Source organism: Papio anubis, chromosome 12, assembly GCF_008728515.1.
Source record: "Papio anubis isolate 15944 chromosome 12, Panubis1.0, whole genome shotgun sequence".
NCBI lineage: Eukaryota > Metazoa > Chordata > Mammalia > Primates > Cercopithecidae > Papio > Papio anubis.
The window spans coordinates 69,165,792-69,190,868 of NC_044987.1; the positions used below are offsets into that span (position 1 = coordinate 69,165,792).

The 25,077-nt window shown below is 38.4% G+C and overlaps 1 protein-coding gene and 1 non-coding gene across 9 annotated transcripts in view; both read right to left on the reverse strand.

Moving 5' to 3' along the window:
- SBF2 (SET binding factor 2) overlaps positions 1-25,077 on the reverse strand; it is a 517,824-nt gene that overhangs the window by 41,805 nt on the left and 450,942 nt on the right. For 4 of the 8 annotated variants that reach the window (XM_021926092.1, XM_017948644.1, XM_021926093.2 and 1 more), the window contains 5 exons: positions 23,569-23,714; positions 20,639-20,837; positions 13,038-13,234; positions 10,202-10,342; positions 9,071-9,166 (listed from right to left, as the gene is read on the reverse strand). In XM_021926092.1, coding sequence (XP_021781784.1) covers positions 9,071-9,166; positions 10,202-10,342; positions 13,038-13,234; positions 20,639-20,837; positions 23,569-23,714 — 779 coding nt within the window. Of the gene's footprint in view, positions 1-264; positions 340-9,070; positions 9,167-10,201; positions 10,343-13,037; positions 13,235-20,638; positions 20,838-23,568; positions 23,715-25,077 lie in introns of all 8 variants that reach the window. The other 4 variants (XM_009186612.2, XM_017948645.1, XM_003910236.3 and 1 more) reach the window with 2 other exon arrangements.
- On the reverse strand, positions 24,765-24,826 carry LOC116269866. The gene has a single exon (XR_004177680.1). It is a non-coding gene; the product is annotated as a U7 small nuclear RNA (small nuclear RNA).

Below are 25,077 nucleotides of genomic sequence, written 5' to 3' on the forward strand. Positions count from 1 at the left end.
GCCTGCCTCAGCCTCCCAAAGTGCTGGGATTACAGGCGTGAGCCATGGCGCCCGGCTGCATGAATCTTTCTATGTAGTTTATGAGTTTTTCTTAGACATTATGGCAATTATTAATTTTTTTGTAAATGGAATCGGAGGAAATTCAGAATGTAGATGAGAATAAAGGATATAATTTTACAAATGCAAAAAAATTACTTGTAACATATGTAGTTTCACATGAAGATGGTTTAAAAGAGTGACATATCAGGACACATAATACAGTACCTTGATTATGGACTCTTCCCTTAGCTGAAGATTTGGGATTTGACTGAGTAAAACATTTATCTCTGTACCCATGCACTGGTAGGTAAGATTAAAGACAGAAAGAGAAATAAAATGTATATAGTAGCAAATGTCAGAGCAGATTGAGTAAGAGAAGAATAGGCTACTTAATTTTTAAAATTAACAGGGGAAAAATGTAAATATAATAAAAGTAGAAGATTTAATTAACAAACAAAAAGCTGCAGTCACAAAAAAAAGATGCATTGAGTACCTGTTAAATGAAATTTCAGCACCTGTTTATAAATACTATAAGCACAATGAAATGGACAGCACACAGCAGAAGGTGCCACTAAAAAATTATACCAAATGGAATAAGCTTTTAAAGATTATCATTCAGTCAGAAACAAATTTATATAATAAAATTAAGGAATTTGGGGTGTGTATGTGTAAATGTTAGGAATACACTGGTCCTCATATCGAAGGAGACTGGCGAATGCTGTGTGTTGTACAACACATTTGTTCTTTGAGCAAGGTCATCACACCAGGAAACAATGAAGCTCTAGCAACCATTTGGAATAACTAAGGGCATATTTTTGCAGTAGAGCATTAAGCATTGCCACGCTATCTTCCTTCTCTTTTCATTTGGAAATTACATTTATTTTCCATAAATACTTATGAGCAGCAAAAATTCATAACCCTGTGACAATACCCAATACCACTAATAATACAGCTTGTGATGAGTGATGTAATGACGTCTCTTAAAATCCCTACTTGCACCAAAATGATAGGCAGTATTAGAGATAATAGTTTTGTAATTTGAGTAATATATTTTTTCCGACAGAAAGAAAGGAGTTTATGATGATGGCACACCAAAAATTGTGAGCAGTTTTAGCACTTTCCAAGCAAACAAATTGCTCAAGTCAATTAGAGGAAATGATTTTATATTTATTCAGTCAGGACTGCAATCTTTAACAGTAGTATTAAGTTATACAATGCAAAATTGTGTAACATATGACATAACAAAAATCATTCGAAGTGAGTTTTCATTCCCACTTCACTTCTTTAGAAGCAGAAAATGAAGGGCACTGATGGCTCTGGTGGCCAAAGGAAGTCAGAAAGTAAGGGCTGCAGAGGTGCTGGCGGATGACAGACAGAGAATGTGACTGCAAGACAGAACAAAGGCTTGGGACGACATGGCCAAGGCACACTGTGTGGCCTCCTCTGTGTTGGCTGACTGCTCTCCTTTCTGCCAAAATTTTGAACTTTCCTATTGAAAATGGGACACTAAGATGATGATAGTGATACTTGAGTAGTTCCTGATTCTGAGATACAGCTTCCTTAACACATCACACTTTCTTACGCTAGTCTTATTGCCTGGAATGATTTCTCCCATTTCCTTACCTGACACATTCCTACGTAACCCTTAAGATCCAGGTACAATGTTAGTACTTCTTCAAGGCATTCCTGACTGCTCCCAAACTGGGGAGCTCTATTTGAACTTTGATCACACTGCATCATGATTATCTGCATATTCTTTCACTCTACAAGATTGTGTGTGTGAAAGGAAAATAAAAACTCAGGACTCCAGTTCACTATGCCAAAAGGAAAAAATTAGGCTGAAAGCTGAGACATACAAGAAGCTGCTTTTCCTTTTGTTCCTAAACAAACAGCTACAGTTAAAAGGTTAAATTTATCCACAGATAGCTACTGGTATGTTCACTTTATCTTATAGACAAATACATAATTGACCATTCTCCTACCTGCTCCTTTTTTCTTGCAACATGTGGATTACTATACCCTCCCTCTTTCTCATTTAAATATTAAAGCCCTCAAAATCATTGTTGGAGAAAGGCACAGACCTGTCTCCAGGGTGAGTCCTTAACCTTGGCAAAATAAACTTCTGAATTTATTGAGACCTGTTTCAGGTACTTTTTGGTTTACATGTGCTAGTGAGGGCAAGCACCCAATCATGTTTATTCTTGTATCCATGCTGACAGCCTGAAATACAGGCACTCAAAGAATTTGTTGATTATTTACTTTTTGCAAACCAATACATTGTGAGCTGTTGTGACTCATTATTACACCTTCAACCCAATTATTTGCACTGAAAGAGTGAAAAGAGGGGTATTAAACAAAAAATAGTAAGGACTCCCCCAAAGAAGGGCTCATCAATGAAAAACTGCCAAGTTTTGGCCAATTAGTAGAAAATCAGCAATGATAAAATGGCCAGTACTGATATGGGGCCAGCAGGGGGCTTTGAGAATTCTAATTCCATCTGGAAGTCATTTTAACCAAAGGAATTAGACTAGCGCATTGGTTGGTGGTGGTGAGGTCTACTTAGATTTCCTGAATGCTTTCTAGATGTCCTGGGCACTTAACACCAGCAAAGGGTCTCAGGCAGTGTTTTTCCAAACTGCAGGATCATCCTTAGTGGCTTGGGAAGTCACTCTAATAGGTCAAATCAGTATTTTTTTCAAAATTAAACATTACAGTTGAAAATACTAATGAGCACTGCATGTGGTACAGATGAATATTGTTTCACAAAACTTTTGTTTTAGTGTATATATTATACATTTTGCATGTGCCTTAGTACTACCTGAATTGTGATATAAAATGAATGGGTATGTATACATATAAATATAAAATACATTTCTTACTGTGAGTCATGATCAAACAAGTTTGAAAGTCACTGGCTAGACCTAGGGCATATGCCTTCTATCTCTTGCCTTAGATCAGTAAGGCTCAAAGCAATTTAAATGCAAATGTCAACTTTCTTCCCATTTCAGCAGAGTATTAGGCAATGGCAATGATAACAGTAACTATAATAATAATAATGACAACTAACATTTATTAAAATACTACTATGGGCTAGTTACTAAGTTAAATGTTTTACATATATTATTTCATTTATTCCTCATAACTACCTTAAAAATCTGTATTATTTATTATCTTAATTTTAAAGATGAAGACACTGAGAATTAAGAGGTTTCCTAAATTGTTTAATCATACAGTAAGTAGTGGGACTATGGTTTGAATTAGAATGTAACTAAACTCTTAATATACTGTTTCCTGAGGAACCATGTGACCTTGGAACCAATCAGTAGGACTGGCTAAGGGGACTGCTTCAGGGAAGATAAGACACAGTTCATTTTCCCCATAGGAATGCATTACTGTTCAGAGAACCAGTGTTTCCTAAGCACTGGTGTTATTTCCTCTACTCTGTTCTGACGAAAGGGGAAAAGGAAAAGAGATGCTTAGGTCACATGTGGTGCCTTATTTATCATTTTGATCTTATAACTGGCCCAGTGCATGAGACACAAGATATATTCAGTAAATATATCTGCACTGATACAATGCAACACTGAACTAATTCTAGTCCCAGTTGTACTGATACTTGCTGTGTGGCCTTGACCAAGTCACTTAATCTCCCTGGGCCTCTTTAAATACCTATCCTGGAGGTTATTTCAAGGATAAAATAATACATGGAGAAAAACTTAAAATGTAAAAGATGAAGAATTAAAAAGCTGCCTCCAAGTGGCTACTTCTCAAATATACCCAGCTATTATATTTTGGTATTTGAGAGGCAGTACTGATTTTCTCAAGGCATTTTTCTACTCAACAAAGAAATTTATCCAAGTTGTAAATATAGGTGCTTCCCCCATTGGGCTTAAATGTTATTTTAATTTTAAATGAAAAACAATGTGATCTATTCACTTCTTACTTTTAAAGTGATTCTTGTGTAAAAAAGGATGCATCCCTTGTATTAGGAACTCACCAACATGCATGCTGAATGCAAAGTGATCATCCTGACTGAAAAAGAGGTGAAGATCAATTTTAACCCTGGCTCATCAGACCAGGAGAGACACACAGTGGAAATAACATAAGAAAAGTAGGCCAGGCGCGGTGGCTCACGCCTGTAATCCCAGCACTTTGGGAGGCCAAGGTGGGCGGATCACGAGGTCAGGAGATCGAGACCATCCTGGCTAACACGGTGAAACCCCGACTCTACTAAAAATACAAAAAATTAACTGGGCGTGGTGGCGGGCGCCTGTAGTCCCAGCTACTCGGGAGGCTGAGACAGGAGAATGGCGGGAACCCGGGAGGTGGAGCTTGCAGTGAGGGAGATCGCGCCACTGCTCTCCAGCCTGGGCAACAGAGCGAGACTCTGTCTCAAAAAAAAAAAAAAAAAGAAAAGAAAAGAAAAGTAGGAACTAGGACTGTATGAAAATGAAAGCAATGAAAAAAATTGTGAAAATAGGGGAGCAAAAAGAAAAAGTCTAGGAAGAACTAGGGGTTAGGGTAAAAAAAAAATAATAGAAGAAGAATTAGATGATAGGAGGCTCCTCCCACAGTGGTACCTAACTCTGGAAGAATGAAGAGACTCTGTACTGTGAGTTGATACAAGGAAATGAATTCCTTGCAGGGCATGGGCATGTCTAACCTAGTCTTGCCTTGCCAGTCTAAATATGTGTCTGCCTGGCATGTTCACATAATAGAGAATCTTCTGAGATCCTTAACTTGCCTGCCCCAGTTCATTCCTCCTACTTTGAGAAGGAATGACACTATCAGAAGAAACACAGAAACAGTTCTAGAGATCACAGAGAATGTTCAAGGTGTCAGGAAACAGCAGTATCTCTTTGTCCAGTTTATCACTGGGGCTTTAGAAGGTTTTGGAGGCTTTGGGAGTGAAGAGTTAAGAGATGGAGTAAAAGAATGAGATTTGCGTTTCTGGATTTTAGCTTAAGATACCAGAATGACAAGTACCTGGTTAGGAGTACAAAACTGTCATAAGGAAACAAGCCAAATTCACAGTAATTTTCAGCAGAAAGTATTTGAGAAAGGTGTCAGAAATAATAATTACAGCCTCAGATATGCACATAGAGGTCATAAGTTAAATAGGAGATTTTAATCTGAAAAGGTAAATACAGCCTTTTGGGTGCCTTTAGGATTAGCAAAGAATGGAGTCATAAGAATATAACCACTACTGGTAATTCCCTTGTATAAAAGAAGCCAAGAGCTGGAGGCCAGGGTTAAAAAAGAATATAATGTAGTTGAAAAAGATTGTTAAGGCCGGGCGGAGTGGCTCACGCCTGTAATCCCAGCACTTTGGGAGGCCGAGGTGGGCGAATCACGATGTCAGGAGATCGAGATCATCCTGGCCAACATGGTGAAACCCCATCTCTACTAAAAATACAAGAATTAGTTGGGCATGGTGGCACATGACTGTAATCCCAACTACTCGGAGGCTGAGACAGGAGAATTGCTTGAACCAGGGTGTCCGAGGTCGCAGTGAGCCAAGATCAAGATCGCACCACTGCACTGTAGCCTGGTGACAGAGCGAGACTCCATCTCAAAAAAAAATAAAAAGAAAAAGATTGTTGAAAATCCGTGAACCTTTGGTACCAACATAAAAGTAGAGACAATTGTGTAGCACAATTTATATTATAGGCCACCTGGCCAAATGTTGGAATCGATAACATGGTGATGTGTACAATGGCAAAATACAAGATCAGGTTGTGGGTGCGAAGGCTTCAATTAACTAGACATCTGCTGAAAGCTGCATTCTCTAAAAGTTGAGTGGAAAAATTACTGACTTGCCTTGCTGACAATATAAACTTTCATATGGTAAATAAAGCAGTAAGGGGAAATGCAATCTCAAATCGAATTCTGACAAGAGTGCTTAGCAACTGAAATACCAGGACCCTAAGGAGAAAAATCACTGTACCATCTTTTAGTTCAAATTCACTGAGAAAGAAATGATGAGAAGAACAAAGTTTGTATCTTAAACTTTAAAATAGTAGTACTCTAAAAATCCAGAAAAATGAAATATATGGCTGTAATGGGTTGAAATGTGTCCCCCTCCCAAAATTTATATTAAGTCCTAACACCCAGTGCCTCAGAATATATATAATTAGTTAAGATGAGGTCATAGTGGAGTAGAATGGGCCCCTAATTCAATATGACTGGTGTACTTATAAAAGGAGAAATTTGGAGCTAGACACAGAGGGCGAATGCCATGTGAAGAGGAGGGCAGAGATTTAGGTAATGCTTCCAGAAGCCAAGCAATGCCAAAGATGGCCAGCAAACCTCCAGAAGCTAGGAGAAAGGCATGGAACAGATTCCTCCTCACAGCCCTCAGAAGGAACCAACCCCCTTGACACCCTGATCTTGGACTTCCAGCTTCCAGAACTGTGAGACAATAGTTGTTTAAGCCACCCAATTTGTAGCACTTTGTTATGGCAGCCCTAGGAAACTAATACAATGACTTCAAGGCCTGACACAGTAATTGGAAAGATGACTCAAGAAGGTTGAAAGCTCTTAGGAAATCTTGCAATTACAGAAAGTTCTGACGAGGCAGGAAAAGAAAGTATCCAAAAAACCAGTATGACCACTAGGAGATGTGTATGGTTTTCAAAAGGGAAAAAAGTGAATTTTGTAAAGTAGAATCTTTATGTTGATTCTGAACCAAATTCTAGGAATGGATTATCAATGAACTATTTATAATTACTTTTAAAAAAAAGCACTGATTCCTATAATAAGTCACAGCAAAGTAACTATAAAAGCAGTTAATTATTTGAAAGACTGGCAAATAGTGGATTAAAATGACTGACAGAGATTTAGAAATATGGGCCTGGTGAGTTTTAGTGGGAAGACTCATAACCAGTATAGATGAACAGATTGATCTTTTTCTTCAGAGAGGTTTATGTTATTTTGCTGTAGGTCTTTGTCTTTAGCTCTGGCTTGTTCAACATTTTTTTAAACAAAGAATCACATGAGAACAATCATCAAATGTATGGATGACAAAAGGCTTGCAAAACAGCAAATGCACTGCTAGACAGAATCAGGGTCCAAAGGTCTAAAATACCAGTCCACATCCCAAAACATGAAATTTCCTAGTTATAACACTGCTAGTGGGTCCAAAAAGCAACCATCAAGGCCAGTATGTTTTTAAGAACAATAGCACATATGAAGCAGACAGGGACTTCAAATGATATTAATCTCCACATGGGTTAACCTAGTGATGGAGCCGAATGCAGTTTTAGGCTGTGAGAACACCTAGAGTGCTGGGTTCAACTCTGTGGAGTGTTCACAGTGATAAGGATGGTGAGCGGACTACAACCATTTGAACTGGGGATATTCAGAGTTAACTAAAGGTAGGAAAAGAAAGTATCCAAAGGGCCAATATTGGGGATGTGTATGGTTTTCAAAAGGGAAAAAAGTGAATTTTTTAAAGAGTGAATTTTGTAGAAAGCAAGCCTGACAAGAGTTTTTCCTGAAGGGTTTTAGGTGTGGGAGATTACACTTACGTTCTAACCTCAGAGGATAGAGCTAGGGCCAATAAGTCAAAGTGGTGGTCAATATGAGAAAGCAACACATAGAGTTGCTCCCAAATGTAAGGGATTATTTTGGGGGAAGAAATGAGTTTCCCATTACTGATGATATTCAAGCAGAAACAAGATTACTTGCTTAGTGTGTACATATGTGTGTGTGTAATTTTTTTGAGATGGAATTTTGCTCTTGTTGCCCAGGCTGGAGTGATCTCGGCTCTTGTTTTGCTCTTGTTGCCCAGCAATGTTGCGATCACGGCTCACTGCAACCTCTGCCTCCCGGGTTCAAGTGATTCTCCTGCCTCAGCCTCCTCAGTAGCTGGGACTGCAGGCGTGCACCACCACGCCTGGCTAATTTTAGTATTTTTAGTAGAGACAGGGTTTCACCATGTTGGCCAAGCTGGTCTGGAATTCCTGACCTCAGGTGATCTGCTTGCCTCAGCCTCCCAAAGTGCTGGGATAATAGGCATGAGCCACCGCGCCCGGCCTACTTAGTATCTTTTTAAGACTATTCATCATTATATGGGGATGAGAGGAAAAGTCTAAGATTCTGTGACTCTATTGTGAGACAGTGGGACTTCACAATTGAGATATCTGGGGCCAGGTGCTTTCCCATGCCTGTAATCCCAGCACTTTGGGAAGCCCAGGTGGGAGGACTGCTTCAGGCCAGGAGTTCAAGGCCAGCCTGGGCAACATAGTAAGACTCTGTCCCAAAAAATATTTTAAAAATTGAGCTGGGAGTGGTGGCACACACCTGTAGTCTTAGCTCCTTGGGAGCTTGAGGCAGGAGGATTGCTCAAGCCCAGGAGTTGGAGGCTGCAGTTAGTTAGCTATGATAGTTCCACTGCACTCCAGCCTGGGCAACAAAGTGAGACCCTGTCTTTTAAAAAAAAAAAAAAAAAAAAAAATCTGGTCTGGAATTTCCTCTGCAGAGTGAAAGAATCTCACATAAACTTCCAGAGAACAAAGTGGATGACCTTATGGAGCTTAAAAGAATGAATACTTAGCCTTTCTCTATTTCCTCATGCCAGCAGCTACCTGGATATCATGACGTCTTATTCTCCAAAGCAGTATTTCAGAGGACAAGAGCAAAAATAACAGGACTTGGAGTTCCTTGGATCTGGAATCACTTCTCCTTAACTATCTATACTTCTGTGATTGATTGGTCTTTCTGCCCTGCAAATCTGGAGTATCATGGAGTACTCCCAGGGCTGACTCGTCATTTAGACATGCTCCCCTTACCTCCTAATGCTCCCAAACTTATCAATATATATGACATCAGCAATTATTATACTTCTTGTCCCACGAGGCTAAGTTCATCTGTCATCATGCTAGTAATAAATTTGACCATTCATTCAGAAGAGGGTAATTAAGAACAATTTGAACCATAATTAGTTGATTGAAAATATCAACTATCTAGAAAAATGCTTTCTGCTTTTAAGCTTGCATCAGTGCTCAGTTATAAAATCAATCTTACTAACCTCCTCGAGCAAAGCTATTGGATGGGTTTACATCCAAATGTCCTGGCACTACCTGCTTAAGCACAGTGGACATTCTTGAAGTCCTCCTTTCAGTCCCTAAAGTCAGCCAAAAAGAAGAACAAAAACCATGTTGTTTGGGTTAACATTACTCAAATGACAAAAAGTTATCTTCATGTGTAGCATGTTTAATTGCTGCCAAACATTGTACTTTTAAGTACCCAAAGCTTTATTAGAGATAACAAGGCAATGTTATTATTAATCAGAGATAACACACATATGCAAGATTATAGAGAGTTAGGTTTGGCAAGTGCAATCACAGAATTTAATGATAAATGGAGCAAGGCATGCATGGTGTTACTTTACAAGAAAAGCCACTTTCTGCTTATGTTGAGCTAATTCAAATAGCTGATTAAGCCAAAGAGACCAACTTCTCAAGTCACATGCTCCTGTGTCTAACACATTAGGGTTACCTCTACATGAACCCTTTGGGGTTCCATCACATGATAACTGAAACAGAATATTAGTACAAGTCTTAATGGCTTCATCCAAATCCAGTGAAAACAAACTGTACTGAAAATCATAAAGGTTGCAGATATTTTGGGAATTTCAAACTTATAAATGATGATTTAAATAAATACACATTTAATAAACATGTTCCACTTACATATTCCATGTCATAATAATATTTTAAAGTCTATGAAAGATAAATATGGGAATAAAGGGTGACTTTATTTATATTCCTCACTTCCTCTCCAATTACTCTTTTGAAAAGGGAAAAACTGAGCTGGGTGTGGTGGCTCACACCTGTAATCCCAGTACTTTGGGAGGTTGAGGCGGGAAGACTGCTTGAGCCCAGGAGTTAGAGGCCAGACTGGGCAACATAGTGAGACCCCATCTCTAAAAAAAAAAAAGAAAAAACTGAATCTCTAAAGTTTGTTACTATTTACTAGAGATTAATAGTAGTAGATTTTTAAGTAAAAGGAGTTAAACTTATAATCCTTCCGGGTAAAACTTTTAAGAAGTCTTGGTGAAGGAACAGTACAAATAACAAATAACAGTACAAATAACCCTGGGAACAGAATTGACCTTTCATTAGAAGCTGTCAAGAAGAAAAGGATTATCAAGTCTTACCTGGAGATAGAGCAAAGGCTGGTCTGACAGTAAGAGTGCTGTTGCCTCTGAGTTTCTGATGGACAGAAACAGCATTCAGTAAGGCTTGCAAGTATTTCTCTTGTTCTATGCTACTGGAAGATTCTAAAGAGGAGGTAGGAGCTATAAAAGGAAAATATATTGAATAAAATAAACTGTCTCTGTATTAACAAAACAAGTTATCTCTCTATCTATCTATCTATCTATGCTTATTTTTCTCTATATAGTCTACAAGTTACCACACCCAAATATAGAAACCAGCCCCACTTAGATTGCCAGTATATTAAATGGCTAATCCTCCATTGTAATGCTGGTTTTACCATACCTACTTCTTGATTGACTCATTATCTTTTCAGAAAGAGCCCAGGTCTGGAAAACCAGCACAGGGCTATCCTTCCAAGCATAGATTGGGCTTGAAAGCACAGGGCATAGTTTCTCATTATCCAAGCAACTTAAAATGAAGATTTACAAACAACAACTCCTTGATGATATCCTCCAACCATCCTTACCAGGTTATTGTTTGGGAGTGGGTTCCTTTGACATCCCAGAATGGGTAGAGTTAAGAACTTTCCAATATCAGTAATTTTATTTCAATAATTTGCCACAGAGTCCCACCAGGGGACATGAGCCTATAAGGATTTGTACAGGGAAGAGTGGAAGAACATGGGGAGAAGACAGGAGCAACTATTGCCAATCCCTGGTCCGTCTAAATGAGGAGCAAAAAGTATACACAATTGTGAGAGCAATTCTGGGTTGATGGGCATATGAGCCTGGTTTGGGTGAAGCAAAACAGAATCACTGAAATCGGCCCAGACATTTTAAAAGAGGAATAGGGGATGGACTCACTACAAGGACAATAGATATTCATAAATTTTCTTACAATCTGAATAGAAAATAAATAATTAGCATTATTGTATTTTATCAACTTTAATATGTCATCAATTCTAAGATGCACTGTTAGTTTATTGTCTAAGAATAAACACTGCTTATCAATAAAAAACACTGCCATTTAAACTATGACACTATTCTTTCTGATCACATCAACTGTAAGATGCATTGCAATTTCAAAGATATTAGTTGTCGGCAGGGCGCGGTGGCTCACATCTGTAATCCCATCACTTTGGGAGGCTAAGGCGGGCAGATCACCTGAGGTCAGGAGTTCGAGACCAGCCTGACAAACATGGTGAAACCCCGTCTCTACTAAAAATACAAAAATTAGCCAGGCGTAGTGGTGGGCGCCTGTAATCCCAGCTACTTGGGAGGCTGAGGTGGGAGAATCGCTTTAACCTGGGAGGCGGAGGTTGCAGTGAGCCAAGATCGTGCCATTGCACTCCAGCTTGGGCGACAGAGTGAGACTCCATCTCAAAACAAAAACAAAACAAACAAAAAAACAAAAAACAAACAAAAAAAGATATTAGTTGTGAGTAAAGGTGTGAGTTGAATATGAAATACAGTAAATTTAAATCAAATTTAAAAAAATCAGCAACCAGTGGAATAAGTTTCAATTGTTTTCCAACTAAAAGCTTAGCGATACACTTATCGGTGCTCCTAACATCATTTGCTCATTTTACATAACTTATATACACTTGTGTTCTATTTTATTATTATTTTATTTAATTTTTTTGAGACAGGGTCTCATTCTTTCAGGCTAGAGTGCAGTGGCGCAACTGTGCCTCACTATAGCCTTTATCTCATGGGCTCAAACAATTCTCCCACCTCAGCCTCTGGAATAGCTGGGACTCAGGTGCATGCCACCATGCCCGGCTAATTTTTGTACTTTTTTGTAGATATGGGGTTTTGCCATGTTGCCCAGGCTGGTCTTGAACTCCTGGGCGCAAGCAATCCTCCCACCTTGGCCTTCCAAGTAGCTGGCACTACAGGCATGAGCCATTGCACCTGGCCCCTTCTTATGTTCTAATATATCCACCAGGTGGCTTGGGAGCACACAGTGTTTCACAGGAGAAACAGTAAAAAGTCAATTGCCTTCCATTACACCAATAGTGAGACTCCAAGGCAGGTGGAAGGCTGCCCTCAGTCAACCTAATGATCAAAACATTGGCTGACTTTCAAAAAGCACATGGTTGTACCTGATGAATCAGATTCTGAGTTTACTTCATTTCCAAAGGTGGAAGAACGCAGCCATCCCTAAATTGGATCTGATATCTTAGTGGCCCACTGTTTCATTTTTTTTTTTTTTTTTGAGTATCTATCATGAGGCAGAAGCTATGAGAAACGTCAGCAAAACACAGCTCCTGACTTCAAGACCTCAGACATGGTACTCACAAACAGCCTCAGAATATGGGGCAGCTGTACGTATTATTTCGCTAGCTTCCTAAGAACCTCTTTGCTTGAAAGCCCCTGAAGCAGCATTTGCAGTCATTAGTTTGTGCGTATGACTTGTAAGAATGAGGATGGATATCTCATATCATATGGCACAGAATCTCGTCTTGCTTCTGAAGCTGTTAAATGTATTTGGATGCTTCCCAGAAGAAAAAAGATTGGTATAACCTAGTTTCCATCTGTGGATACTCTGGTTTGCTGGAATGAAAATTGCCTAGGACCAAAGACTTTATTATATTAATTTCTATTAAAATCCAAGTACAGACCAGACATATTAAGATGTCAAATTCAATGTGGAGCCTCACACTACCAAGTATAGTTCTTGTTTAAGCTGTACATGTTGTATGTAGCAAAATGGAAAAGTTCGTGTGTGAGACAAGACTTGATGAAAAGTTTCCATTCCCAGATTTTACTTCCTTTATTTTTAGTAATACCCTTATGTGAACGGGTGGTAATTGTGTTATAGAGAGATGCTTACCGGCCTGAGGGGAGTTTTGAGATTTGAAAAGACCAACGACTCCCTTCCCATGGAATCCTCCAGATCGGAGGAGCAGAGTACCACTTCTTGAGTTCTTCCAACATACAACAGGCAGGCGATTGTGTCGATAGCAGCGAGCTACTCTCGGTAAACTACTGTCCTGTACAGCTTGAGGTACAACTAAAAGGCCAGGATAGCTTCAGAGACATAGAAGGGAGAAGAGAATGATTGGGGGAAGGAGCAGAGGGGAAGAGATGGGGAAAGAAATGAGAGAAGAGGGAGAGAGAGAATATAAGAAATTGAATATTAATATCATAGTAATTTTCTAAGATTCAGAAACATATTAGTTGAAGGGTAAGATATATTTCTTTTCTTTTTTAATTTAATTTTTATTTTTGTAGAGACAGGGTCTCACTTTGTTGTCCAGGCTGGTCTCAAATTTTTGGGCTCAAGCGATCCTCCTTCCTCAGCCTCCCAAAGTGCTGGGATTATGGGCATGAGCCATTGTGCCTGGTCAACATATTTCAAATATGGAACTTAGTTTCAACTCCTGAATTCTTCAGGGATTGAGAAGAAAATCCCTAGATGGTGAAAATAGCTAACTCATCCACTGATCTGTAGTCTTTTTTGGAAAAAGCCCCTTTCACTGATATTGCAGACTTCTGCTGAATAAGTTTAGAAAATAAAAATATTATGTAGAATTCTTAAGGCCTCTGTTGAACTTGCCTTATACATTACTTTTCCACAACTTGAAATAAAGATTGTAAGATTACCGGATTAATGTCAACCTCATCAGAATGACAAGTCAAACTGTCAACAATTCACAGATCACTGAGATGACATCAGAGAATAGAGCATGCCAATATTAGACTGCCTGAGATGGTGAAAGGCTAAAAACCAAAACCAAATTATTTTTGGCATGAGAACAATATGTTCAAATGTCAAATGAGTTTAAATAGTTAATAACACTACATGTTGATACTTACTTCAAAATACTAGCTTATAAAGTTACAGGATATGATGCTGGGAAAATAACATTTAAGAATACATACAGATTAATAAATGCAAGAAGATAGGCAGGTTTCAGAGTCATTTCCCTTTTTAGTTTACTTAGAAATATTACACTAAACAGATTTTGTATTTATAACCTCCTAACTACTAAGCCTATCTTTTTTTTGGTGATATATATATATATTTTTAGATGCAGTCTTGCTCTGTCACCCAGGCTGGAGTGCATTGGCGTGATCTCGGCTCACTGCAAGCTCCACCTCCCGGGTTCACCATTCTCCTGCCTCAGCCTCCCGAACAGCTGGGACTACAGGCACCTGCCACCACGCCCGGCTATTTTTTTTTATTTTTAGTAGAGACAGGGTTTCACCGTGTTGACCAGGATGGTCTCGATCTCCTGACCTCGTGATCAGCCCGCCCCAGCCTCCCAAAGTGCTGGGATTACAGGCATGAGCCACCACGCCCGGCTGGTGACTTTTAAATTTTGGTAAAATATACGTAACATAAAATTTACCATGTTATCCTTTTTTTGAGACAGAATTTCACTCTGTTGCCCAGGCTGGAGTGCAATGGCGCGATCTCGGCTCACCACAATCTCTGCCTCCAGGGTTCAAGCAATTCTCCTGCCTCAGCCTCCTGAGTAGCTGGGATTACAGGCATGTGCCACCATGCCTGGTTAATTTTGTATTTTCAGCAGAGACGTTTCTCCATGTTGGTCAGGCTGGTCTTGAACTCCCAACCTCAGATGATCCACATGCCTCGGCCTCCTAAAGTGCTGGGATTACAGGCATGAGCCACTGTGCCCGGCCCATGGTATCCTTATTTATTTATTCTATTTTTTATTTATTTTTTGAGACAGAGTTTCGCTCTTTATGCCTAGGCTGGAGTGCAGTGGTGCGATCTCGGCTCACCACAACCTCCGCCTCCCGGGTTCAGGCAATTCTCCTGCCTCAGCCTTCCGAGTAGCCGGGATTACAGACATGCGCCACCAAACCCGGCTATTTTTGTATTTTTGGTAGAGATGGGGTTTCTCCATGTTGGTCAGGCTGGTCTCGGACTCCCGACCTTAGGTGCTCCGCCCACCTTGGCCTCCCGAAGTGCTGGGATTCATGCTATCCTTTTTTATGTGTACAAACCAGTGGCATTTAGTACATTCCCAATGTTGTGCAACTACCACCACTATCCATTTCCAGAACTTCTTATCCCTTATCTTGATAAGAACCAGTGCTGAGAGGAGGGAGAGGAAATCTAGTTTATGGTCACATAAATCATAACCTTCAACTACTTTACTGAATGCCAAATTAACTTTCCATACTTAACCAATGATACCTTAGAAGCATTTGGAAAGCCTAGGGCTTTGGTGCTCTAGGAAGTTGTGACCTGAATTTTTCTAATACCACAAACTGATGAAAAGACCAAGCTACAGACATAGTCACTCATGAAGACTGAAAAGGCAGTTCCATGATTAGGACCCTCTATCTCCACCTGAATATCAGTTTTTCCCAACTTGCTTCAAGATACAGTGTGTATTAGATAAGGGAGTAATGTTTAATGGCTCCAGGAGCTACTTCAATAAGTGGTAAAGAAGGAGCACACTCCTTCACTCCCTGCCCTTCATCTTCTTGCACTGTGAATGAGCACTACACACAGACCATGCTCTGTTACATACAAGATCTACGACTCTCTCCTGCTTCCTGACGCGGGCTTGCATGACAGCTGGATAGCCCCTAGCGCTGGGGCAAATAGTGTGAAGCCTAAAGACCAATAGAAGCTACTCTCAGTACCAGTCTCATTTCATAATGAAAGATATCAATTTCCCATCCTAACCCACTACTCAGAGCCTTCAGCTCTGGGCTCCACAGTTAACTCTCAAGAGGTAGACTAGGCTTCAGAAGCTGTTGTGGAAACTTTTAAATTCAAGCATAATTCACATACAAGTGCTCAAAATCTAGGTGATATCACTACCACCTAGGTCAAGAAATGGACCACTACAAGCATCCAAGATCTAGTATTTCCTCCCAGTCACTATTTCTTCCTCCTTCTTAAAGATTACCACTATCCTGCCTGGCACAGTGGCTTACACCTGTAATCCCAGCACTTGGGAGGCTGAGCTGGGAGGATTGCTTGAGCCTAGGAGTTCGAGACCAGCCTGGGCAACATAGTGAGACCTCTTCTCTACAAAAATAAATAAAGTAAAAAGAAAATTAGCCAGATTTGGTGGCATGCGCCTAGTCCCAGCTACTCAGAAGGCTGAGATGGAAGGATCGCCTGAGCCAGGGAGGTTGAGGCTGCAGTGAATTGGAATCGCATCACTGCACTCCAGCCTGGGAGACAGAGCAAGACCGTGTCTCAAAAAAAAAAAAAAAAAAAAAAAAAAAAAATTACTACTGTCCTGAATGCTAACAATGTGGATGAGTTTCGCTTCTTTTTGAATTCTAGATAAAGGGAATCAACAGAGTTTATTCTTTCATGTTTGGCTTCTTTTGCTCAATATTATGTTTATGAGATCCATTCGTGTTATTGTACTCGTGTAGTTTGTTCATTTTCATTACTGTATAGTATTTCACTGTGTGAGTATAATACCATTTATTTACTCTCTTGTTGATTTTGAGTAGTTTCTAGTTTTTTTAATTATTAAGAATGTTGCCATGAACATTCTTGTAGATGTCTTTTGGGAGCACGTATGTATTTCTGTTAGAAATTCTACTCCACCTAAGAGGAGAATTTCTAGGTAATAGGTTATGAATATGTTCAGTAGATGTTTAAATGTTTAGATAGCATTAGACAACTTTCCAAAGTTATTTAACCAATTTATAGTCCTTTTTACTCTCTTGATGATATCTCCTGATATACAGAAGTTCTAACTTTATTAATTTTTTACTTTATAGATAATGTTTTTCCCATCCCAAGAAATCTTTCCCTATACTTCAAGGTCATGAAGACATTCTCTTATCTTCTAGAAGCTTTATTGTTTTAAGTTTGTTTTAACCTTAATAACAAACCTATTGTTTTATTGTTTTACCCTTTTACATATAGATCTATATGTCAATGGGAATTAACTTTTGTAAATGGCATAAGGTAGGGGTCAAGATTAATTTTTCCCAGCATCCTTTATTGAAAAAAACATCTTCTATCCGCTGCTCTTAAGTGTTATTTTTATCTTAAATCAAGTATCCACATATGTTGGGGTGTTTCTGTTTAATATATTCCCTATTTTGCTCCACTGGTCAATTTGTTCATTCTCGTGTCAATCCTATACTGTCTTAATTACTGTAGCTTTATAAAAAGTCTTGACATCCTATAGTATTATTCTGTAATACTTGGCTACTCTTTGTCTTCTGCATTTTTATGTAACTCTTAGAATTACTTTTTCAGTTTCCATTAACACTTTGCTGAGATTGGGACTCTGTTGATTCTATAGAACAATTTCAGGAAACTTCAGTTTTAGAATATTGAATATTCTAATCTAAGAACCTGAAATATCTACTTATTTAGCTCTTCAATGATCTTCAATATTGTTTTAAGTATTCCATGTAGAGGTCTTGCACAGGTTATTAGATTTATCTAAGTAATGTTTTTTAGTGCTACTGTAAATAGTAGGAATAGTACCAAAACAGCATCACTTTTTGAAAATTTCATTTTGTAATAATGTTTTTAGTATATATATGACTAATTATTGTAAATGACCTTGTACTAGTGACCTTATCAGTGACCCTGTACTAAGTCCACTTAATAATTTTAAAAGTTTATGGGTAGATTCCTTCAGATTTTCTACATGTGCATTTTGGTCATCTGTGAGTAATGGCAGTTTTATTTCTTTCTTTTCAATCTTTATACCTTTTGTTACTTTTCTTGTCTCTCTGCACTACCTAAGACCTCTACTACAACACTGAATAGAAATGGTGATAATGGGCATCCTTGTCCGGATTTCAGAGAAAAAGCTTTTAATATTTTATTTATTTTTAAGCTAAGTAATTTCCTTGTAGGATTTCTAAGACGGAAATTTAAGGAGCTACCCACTGTTCCACTGCAGATGCCTCTGAGGCCTTCGGGGCGCTACTCATGGGGAGCTCATTCTTACTCTATTTTGCTGAGAGCTTTTTTCTAAAAGTCATAAATGTGACAAAAATATAGAATTTACATACATAAATTCACATAAATAAAACTCATAAGTGTACTTTGCATTTCCAAAATGCTTTTCTTTATATAATAAACTTCTTTTTAATTCTGTTAATGTGGTAAATTACACTGACTGATTTTCAGATGTCAAACCAGTACTCTATTCCTATAATAAACTCCATTTGGTCTTAATGAATTACTGTGTGTAAAATAAACCTTTTGTCATTATGAACCATCCTTTCTTATTGCTTTTAAAGTCACTTTGATATTCATATAGTGACAACAACTTTTTTTTTTTTTTTTTTTTTTTGAGACGGAGTCTTGCTCTGTCACCCAGGCTGGAGTGCTGTGGCCGGATCTCAGCTCACTGCAAGCTCCGCCTCCCGGGTTCCCGCCATTCTCCTGCCTCAGCCTCTGGAGTAGCTGGGACTACAGGCGCCTGCCACCTCGCCCGGCTAGTTTTTTTGTATTTTTTTTTTTTAGTAGAGACGGGGTTTCACCGTGTTCGCCAGGATGGTCTCGATCTCCTGACCTCGTGATCCGCCCGTCTCGGCCTCCCAAAGTGCTGGGATTACAGGCTTGAGCCACCGCGCCCGGCAACAACTTTTTTTTAAAGTTAGTTTTGTGTGGTATATTTTTTCTATCCTTTTACTTTCTACCTTTTTACATACTTGTATATTAGATTTGTCCCTTAAAAGCAGCAGAAAGCCTTTTTTTTTTTTTTTTTTTTTTTTTTTTTAGACAGAGTGTTGCTCTGTCACCAGGCTGGAGTGCAGTGGCGTGATCTCGGCTCACTGTAACCTTCGCCTCCAGGGTTCAAGTGATTCTCCTGCCTCAGCCTCCCGAGTAGCTGGGACTACAGGTGTGCACCACCATGCCCAGCTAATTTTTGTATTTTTAGTAGATACATGTTGGCCAGGATGGTCTCCATCTCTTGACCTCGTGATCCACCCGTCTTGGCCTCTCAAAGTGCTGGGATTACAGGCATGAGCCACTGTGCTCACTTATTTTTTTTTTTTTTTTTTTTTTTAAGCAAAGCCTGATCTCTTTCTTTGAATTGGAACATTTAGTCAATTAATAATTAATGCAATTATGGATATATTTGAATTTAAATCTACCATCTTAGTACTTGTTATTTATTCCATTTGTTCTATGTCCCCTTTTTTTTTTCCTTTCTTGCCTTCTTTTGGATTATTTTTTATTCCATTTCCTTCCTGCTAAAACTTAATGGATATATATTACTTTTTACCACCATAAATGCTTTATAAACAGTGTTCTAATAAGTCATCTACTAAAATTTTATTTTACTTCTGACAGATTGGAATGATAAATGAGTCTGTTTTCTCAATGGCTGGCATAATTTTGATAGCAAACTTTCCAAACAGCAGGACATCACACCCTAACAACATGACTTATTTTCAGAGAAAATTTAGTTAGAAAGACAGAGAATTCCAGAAAAATTACTGCATACTGAGAGTCCCAATTTTTCAGAACTTCATTCAAAATGTTTATTTGGCCACAATCTCAAAACTATATTCCCAACTTGTTTCTCAAGTTTCATATTAATACTTGTAAACTTAAATTGTCATTTAAAATGACATATCTATCTTTAAGAGCAACAGGGTTGAAACCAACAGTAACATTAAGACAACTTTCTAAAATATGTACAAAGCTTACAATTTACAAAGTGCTTTCACAGCTGTTTAAGCAGGAATTTATAAATGCAAAGAAAACAACTTACCTAGAGATGAAAATGACTAAACTTGTGAATGGTGAAAACGTAATTTTAGAAAATACATACTTACATATAGTAAAGCATGGAATAAGGCTCAAAATATTCGAAAAACAGTGAGAGATGACAAGAACAGGAAAAAGAAAATGTCTCTTTATTTACATCCTTTAAGTAATATTCCCTTGAAAACATTCCAGTTAGACGGCATAAGAAACCCTTGCCTACACCTGGGTCAGCAAATTATAGCCTGTGGGCCACAAATGGCCATGCCCACTCATTTCCTCACTCTCTGTGGCTGCTTTTGCGGCACAGTTGAATAGTTGCAACAAGAGACTCTATGGCTCATAAACTGAAAATATTTACCAACTGACCCTTTATAGAAAGAGTTTGTGGCTCCCCAGCCTACAAAAGACTTTCATGTCTTCTATTGGCCTGGGAAAATCCTGTTCTTCCAGTTATCTTTAGTCATACTAGAAAAGAAGCAAACTGGGAAGAGAGAGACAAGAGAAATTCATAGAGGGGTGAGTAGTTTACCTTTCACCTTCTTACCTACTGGAGGTACTTTCAGTAAGGTAATTGTTCCAAAAATGCCAATGAGATGCTTGCTCATATCCTGGAAACCCTGTTCTTATTTTCAGGCATTTTTATCTATCTCAGGGCTATGGATGCAAATGGCCTATTAAAGATTCAAATGAGAAGAAAGGAAAGAAGACCTCTTTTTGGAGCCCACTGACACACTTACCTCCGGCAGAGTGAATACATCCTGTTGGAGGCAGTAATTCGAAAATACTCGGGTCTTGAACGGGAAGAGCTGCCACTTATGGTTCCTAAACCTAAACGCTGATAGTCTCTGAAACAAGCCTTTTCCACCAACTGCTCCATTGTAGACTTCTCGGAGGCCTTCAGGGTGGTACTTGTGGGGAGCTCACTCTCATCTGAAACTGGGATGGTAGAGACAGATATTAAAGAAATGATTAGCTCAAAGCACAGGATTAAAAACTTCCTTTTGGGCTGGGCATGGTGGCTCACACCTGTAATCCCAGCACTTTGGGAGGCCGAGGCAGGCGGATCACGAGGTCAGGAGTTCAAGACCAGCCTGACCAACATGGTAAAATCTCATCTCTACTAAAACTACAAAAAATTAGCCTGGCGTGGTGGCAGTCACCTGTAATCCCAGCTACTTGGGAGGCTGAGGCAGGAGAATCACTGGAACCCGGGAGGCGGAGGTTGCAGTGAGCTGAGACTGTGCCACAGCACTGCAGCCTGGGCAACCGAGCAAGACTCTGTCTCAAAAACAAACAAACAAACAAACAAAAAAACCCAAAAAAGTCCCACTTCCTTTTGAAGAAGACCCTTACACCAAGACAGGTTTATATTAGGATGACAAGTATTATGTATATCACAAATTAAATCATATAACTTCTGTGAGGGATCACACTTAAATAAACATAAATTAAAAGTGTAATGAATAGTCAAGAAATAAAATATCAGTAATTCAACTAAAAAATGTCAGGAAAATAATACCTTTAAATAATTTCTAAAAACAATATAATTTTGAATTCATTACCTACACTGTTCTGTTTCATGCAGGCTTGCTTATTGTCAAATTGCAGTGATTTTCATTTAGGACTCTATACAAACACCCAAAGTTTGTCAGAGGCTAACCCATCAGTAAAATTTATCTTTCGTATAATCACTATACAAGCTCATCATCCAGATTTCAGTTTACTTTTCAGACCATAAGCTTTTATTAGAAATTTCTGGATTAACCAGAAATTCATTAGAGGGAAAAAGAACTGTATTTCCTCAGAGAGGTATAAAGAAGTTACACTTTTTTCCTGGAAATATTTTTGTTAGAGGATGTGGTGTACGTGGGAAACCCCCTCACAGTTTTACAATCACAGGTTACAGAATCCTTTACGATTTTAGATGTGGAAGAATTTACTCAATAATCAAATATTTTAGGGAGGCTTTTTTTTTTAAAAGGACATTCCTAATTGGTACTGCATGTTCTAACTGAAAAAAAAAAAAAAAAAAAATTCCATGTTAAAAACTGTCCTAATTTACTTCCTTATTTATTTTGAAAGTAAGAGACATCAAATCAAGCTTTCAAAGTTTTTGAAAATGTACTCAAAGTACTAATGTGCAGGCAAAGCTATGGCCCTCTTTCATTAAAATATATTTTTAAAAAGCAGAAAATCAACAGCTGCGTTTCAATTTGTGAACTTTAATTCGTGTTTCAATTTGTGAACTTCACAATGCAATATAATCAGGTATCAATTCTGTGTTGGCCTTTTATTTTCAGAGGAGCAAAGAACATTATATAATTTTGTCTTTTAGTAGAATAATTATCATAGAATAATAAGTTTTGTTCCATGAAACATAAAAAAATTGAGTTAGAAGAGTCAATAGTGATGGGTAGCAATAATATTTTTATGGCTTGACATACGACTGCGAAAAGATCAGGGTTCCAACAAATGGTTATTTCAGTAATGTAATGGTGGGTATTTTCACTGCCCCCAGAGGCAAGCTTGTATGTACACATTCTCACCCAGGGCATGCATACATACATACAAAACCACATAGGTTCTTTTTTATTTTTATTTTTTGAGGCAGAGTCTTGCTCTGTCCGACCCAGGCTGGAGTGCAGTGGTGCCATCTTGGCTCACTGCAACCTTCTCCTCCCAAGTTCAAGCAATTCTCATGCCTCAGCCCCCTGAGCAGTTGGGACTACAGGTGCATGCCACCATGCCTGGCTTATTTTTAGTAGAGACAGGGTTTCGCCATGTTGGCCAGGCTGGTCTCGAACTCCTGGCCTCAAGTGATCTGCCTGCCTTAGCCTCCCAAAGTGCTGGGATTATAGGCATGAGCCACTGTGCCCAGCCCACATAGGTTCTTTATCCCAGCAACTGAAAATGGAGGCCTGTTAGCCAGTGCTTTCTCTAAAGATGAGGTTTCTTTTTAAAAATGTTGTTGTTAGTAGTAGTTCTTGCATAACCACTTGTGACTGATTCTAAGATCCTGAGGGGAAAAAAAGGGTGTAATGGCATTCTGCCTCCCATTGTATCACCTTTTCTGTAGTGCTGATTCCATAGCATATTTGATACTGGGTTAAGAATGGGAAACAGTCACTCAGACATTTTGCTACTAGCTTTCTGCCTCTATTTTTCCCACTCAGAGGTATTGTAGCTGTTCTTTCAAATATTTAGCAAGTATTTTTTCTTATGACCTAAGTGTTCCTTCATCTTAGGTCTCCCATTTTGATTAAGAGCACCAACAATGTTCTTACCAAAAACTGAAATCTTCAACTTGAAATGTTCAGTGTCCTTACCTTAAATTCTTATTCTAGAAGAATAAGATACAGGGGACTACCCTATACCTAAATTTCCCATGCAGTGAGGTTTCCTTCTTTCTTCTTTTAATGAGACCCACATAAAAATGACCAATTAGCTGTATGGATTTAGTAAAGAAGAAGTATAATTTAACAAAATATTACCTGAACAATGGAATACTGGGAAAATATTTTCCCCTCAGTTCTAAGAAGCTGGTAAGTGCTTCCATCTTCTCATGAGATCTAGGTTTTCGTGAATCAAAATTTAAGCGCAACTACATCTTAGTCTCTTATTCATATAAGAAAGTTGAATAATGAAGGAAATTCAAGTTCTCACATACCAGATACATCATCATCTTCATTCCATCCAGGACGATTTACTCTTTCTTCCACAATTGTCCCTGTCTTCTTCTTCAGTAAATATTGCCGTCCAATTGTCATTTTCCCTGCCCTTTTGGCACCTTTCACAATTGTTTTTGAGAAGGTACTACAAGTTATAAAACCAAAAAGAATGTCAACTTAATATAAAAGCACTACTTGTATTGTTGATACCTACTTAGCTCAAATTGTTTCTTTTCCTTTCCCACAGCCACTACTGGTCCAGACTTTTGTTAAGCCTCTCCTTCTTTAGGTTATTTTTAATACGGCAGTAGACTAATTTCCCATAAAACATCATTGTCATCAGGACACTGTCTTAGGCAAAACGTGCAGGAAAACGTAAAGTGAGACGCAAACTGCTTATCACCCCAAATCTAAACTCCTTGGTTTGGCTTTTTGGGGAGGACTGCCCTGAACCCACTCTGGTTATCCCCATGCCACTGTCCCTACCACAGTTCCCACAAAGCATGCTTGTTGGAGTCCTCCTACATGGAAAGCTAGCCTGCCTGCTTCTCTACTTACTCAAACTCTCTTTCTACCAACTCCCAAGACTTTCTCTGAGATCATATGACCTTCATAGTTGGCAACACATTTGCTTATTTCTTAACTGTTTTAAGTGTGTATATGTGATGTCCTGACTCTAATTAGCTGTAAACCTTAAGAAGCATAGAAAAATAATATAATTCTCCTTTTTTGAGAGGATAAAAATAAATCAGAAACTTGAGTATCCTTTTGAGAATCAGCTTTAATTAAAGGGAAATTAAGATGTAAATCATTTGGAACTAAAAGTACTTTATTTATTTAAACAATTTACCCCTTCTTGCTGACAGAAAATCTAGGCAATCCAGAGAATTAAACAGAGAACCTATTTCCTGACTAATCAGTTGGAGGTGAAGATTCTGAAGACTGTTCTTGATTATATTCTTCTCTATCACAAAGAACTCTTCTGGTGTTTTCCTGCCATTCAGTAAAAAGTGATAAGGCTTCTTTTATGGTCAGTTTCACCAGACTCCGTCTTTAGTTATTTGCAATGTAAACCTGAAGGTTATGAAACAAGTTTGAGATAACTGCTGGGAAGCATAAAATACTGATATTTGCTAAATTAAACCTATTGTAAGTCACTTGTATAACTTTTATTTTTATTTTTAAATTTTTATTAGTGGGCTTTCTGGCAAAAAATGGAAAGCCCGCTAGACAAATTCCAAAAGAGCTGTAACACCAGGTATAACTTAAACTCTATGGGAGTTTTGAAATTTTTTCCCAGCCAAAGCTATATCTTTTGTTTCATATACCCAGGCAACTCTTAAAATTTTCAAATTGCTATATCTCTGTTGCAGCTGATACAACAGGCTTGATACAGGTATACATTTCTGAAACTAATATAAATATACATGTTTCTGATAGTTTGTAAATATAAAATATCACACAAAGCTTTGTCTCTTCCATTGAAGGCTGAGATAACAAACATCATA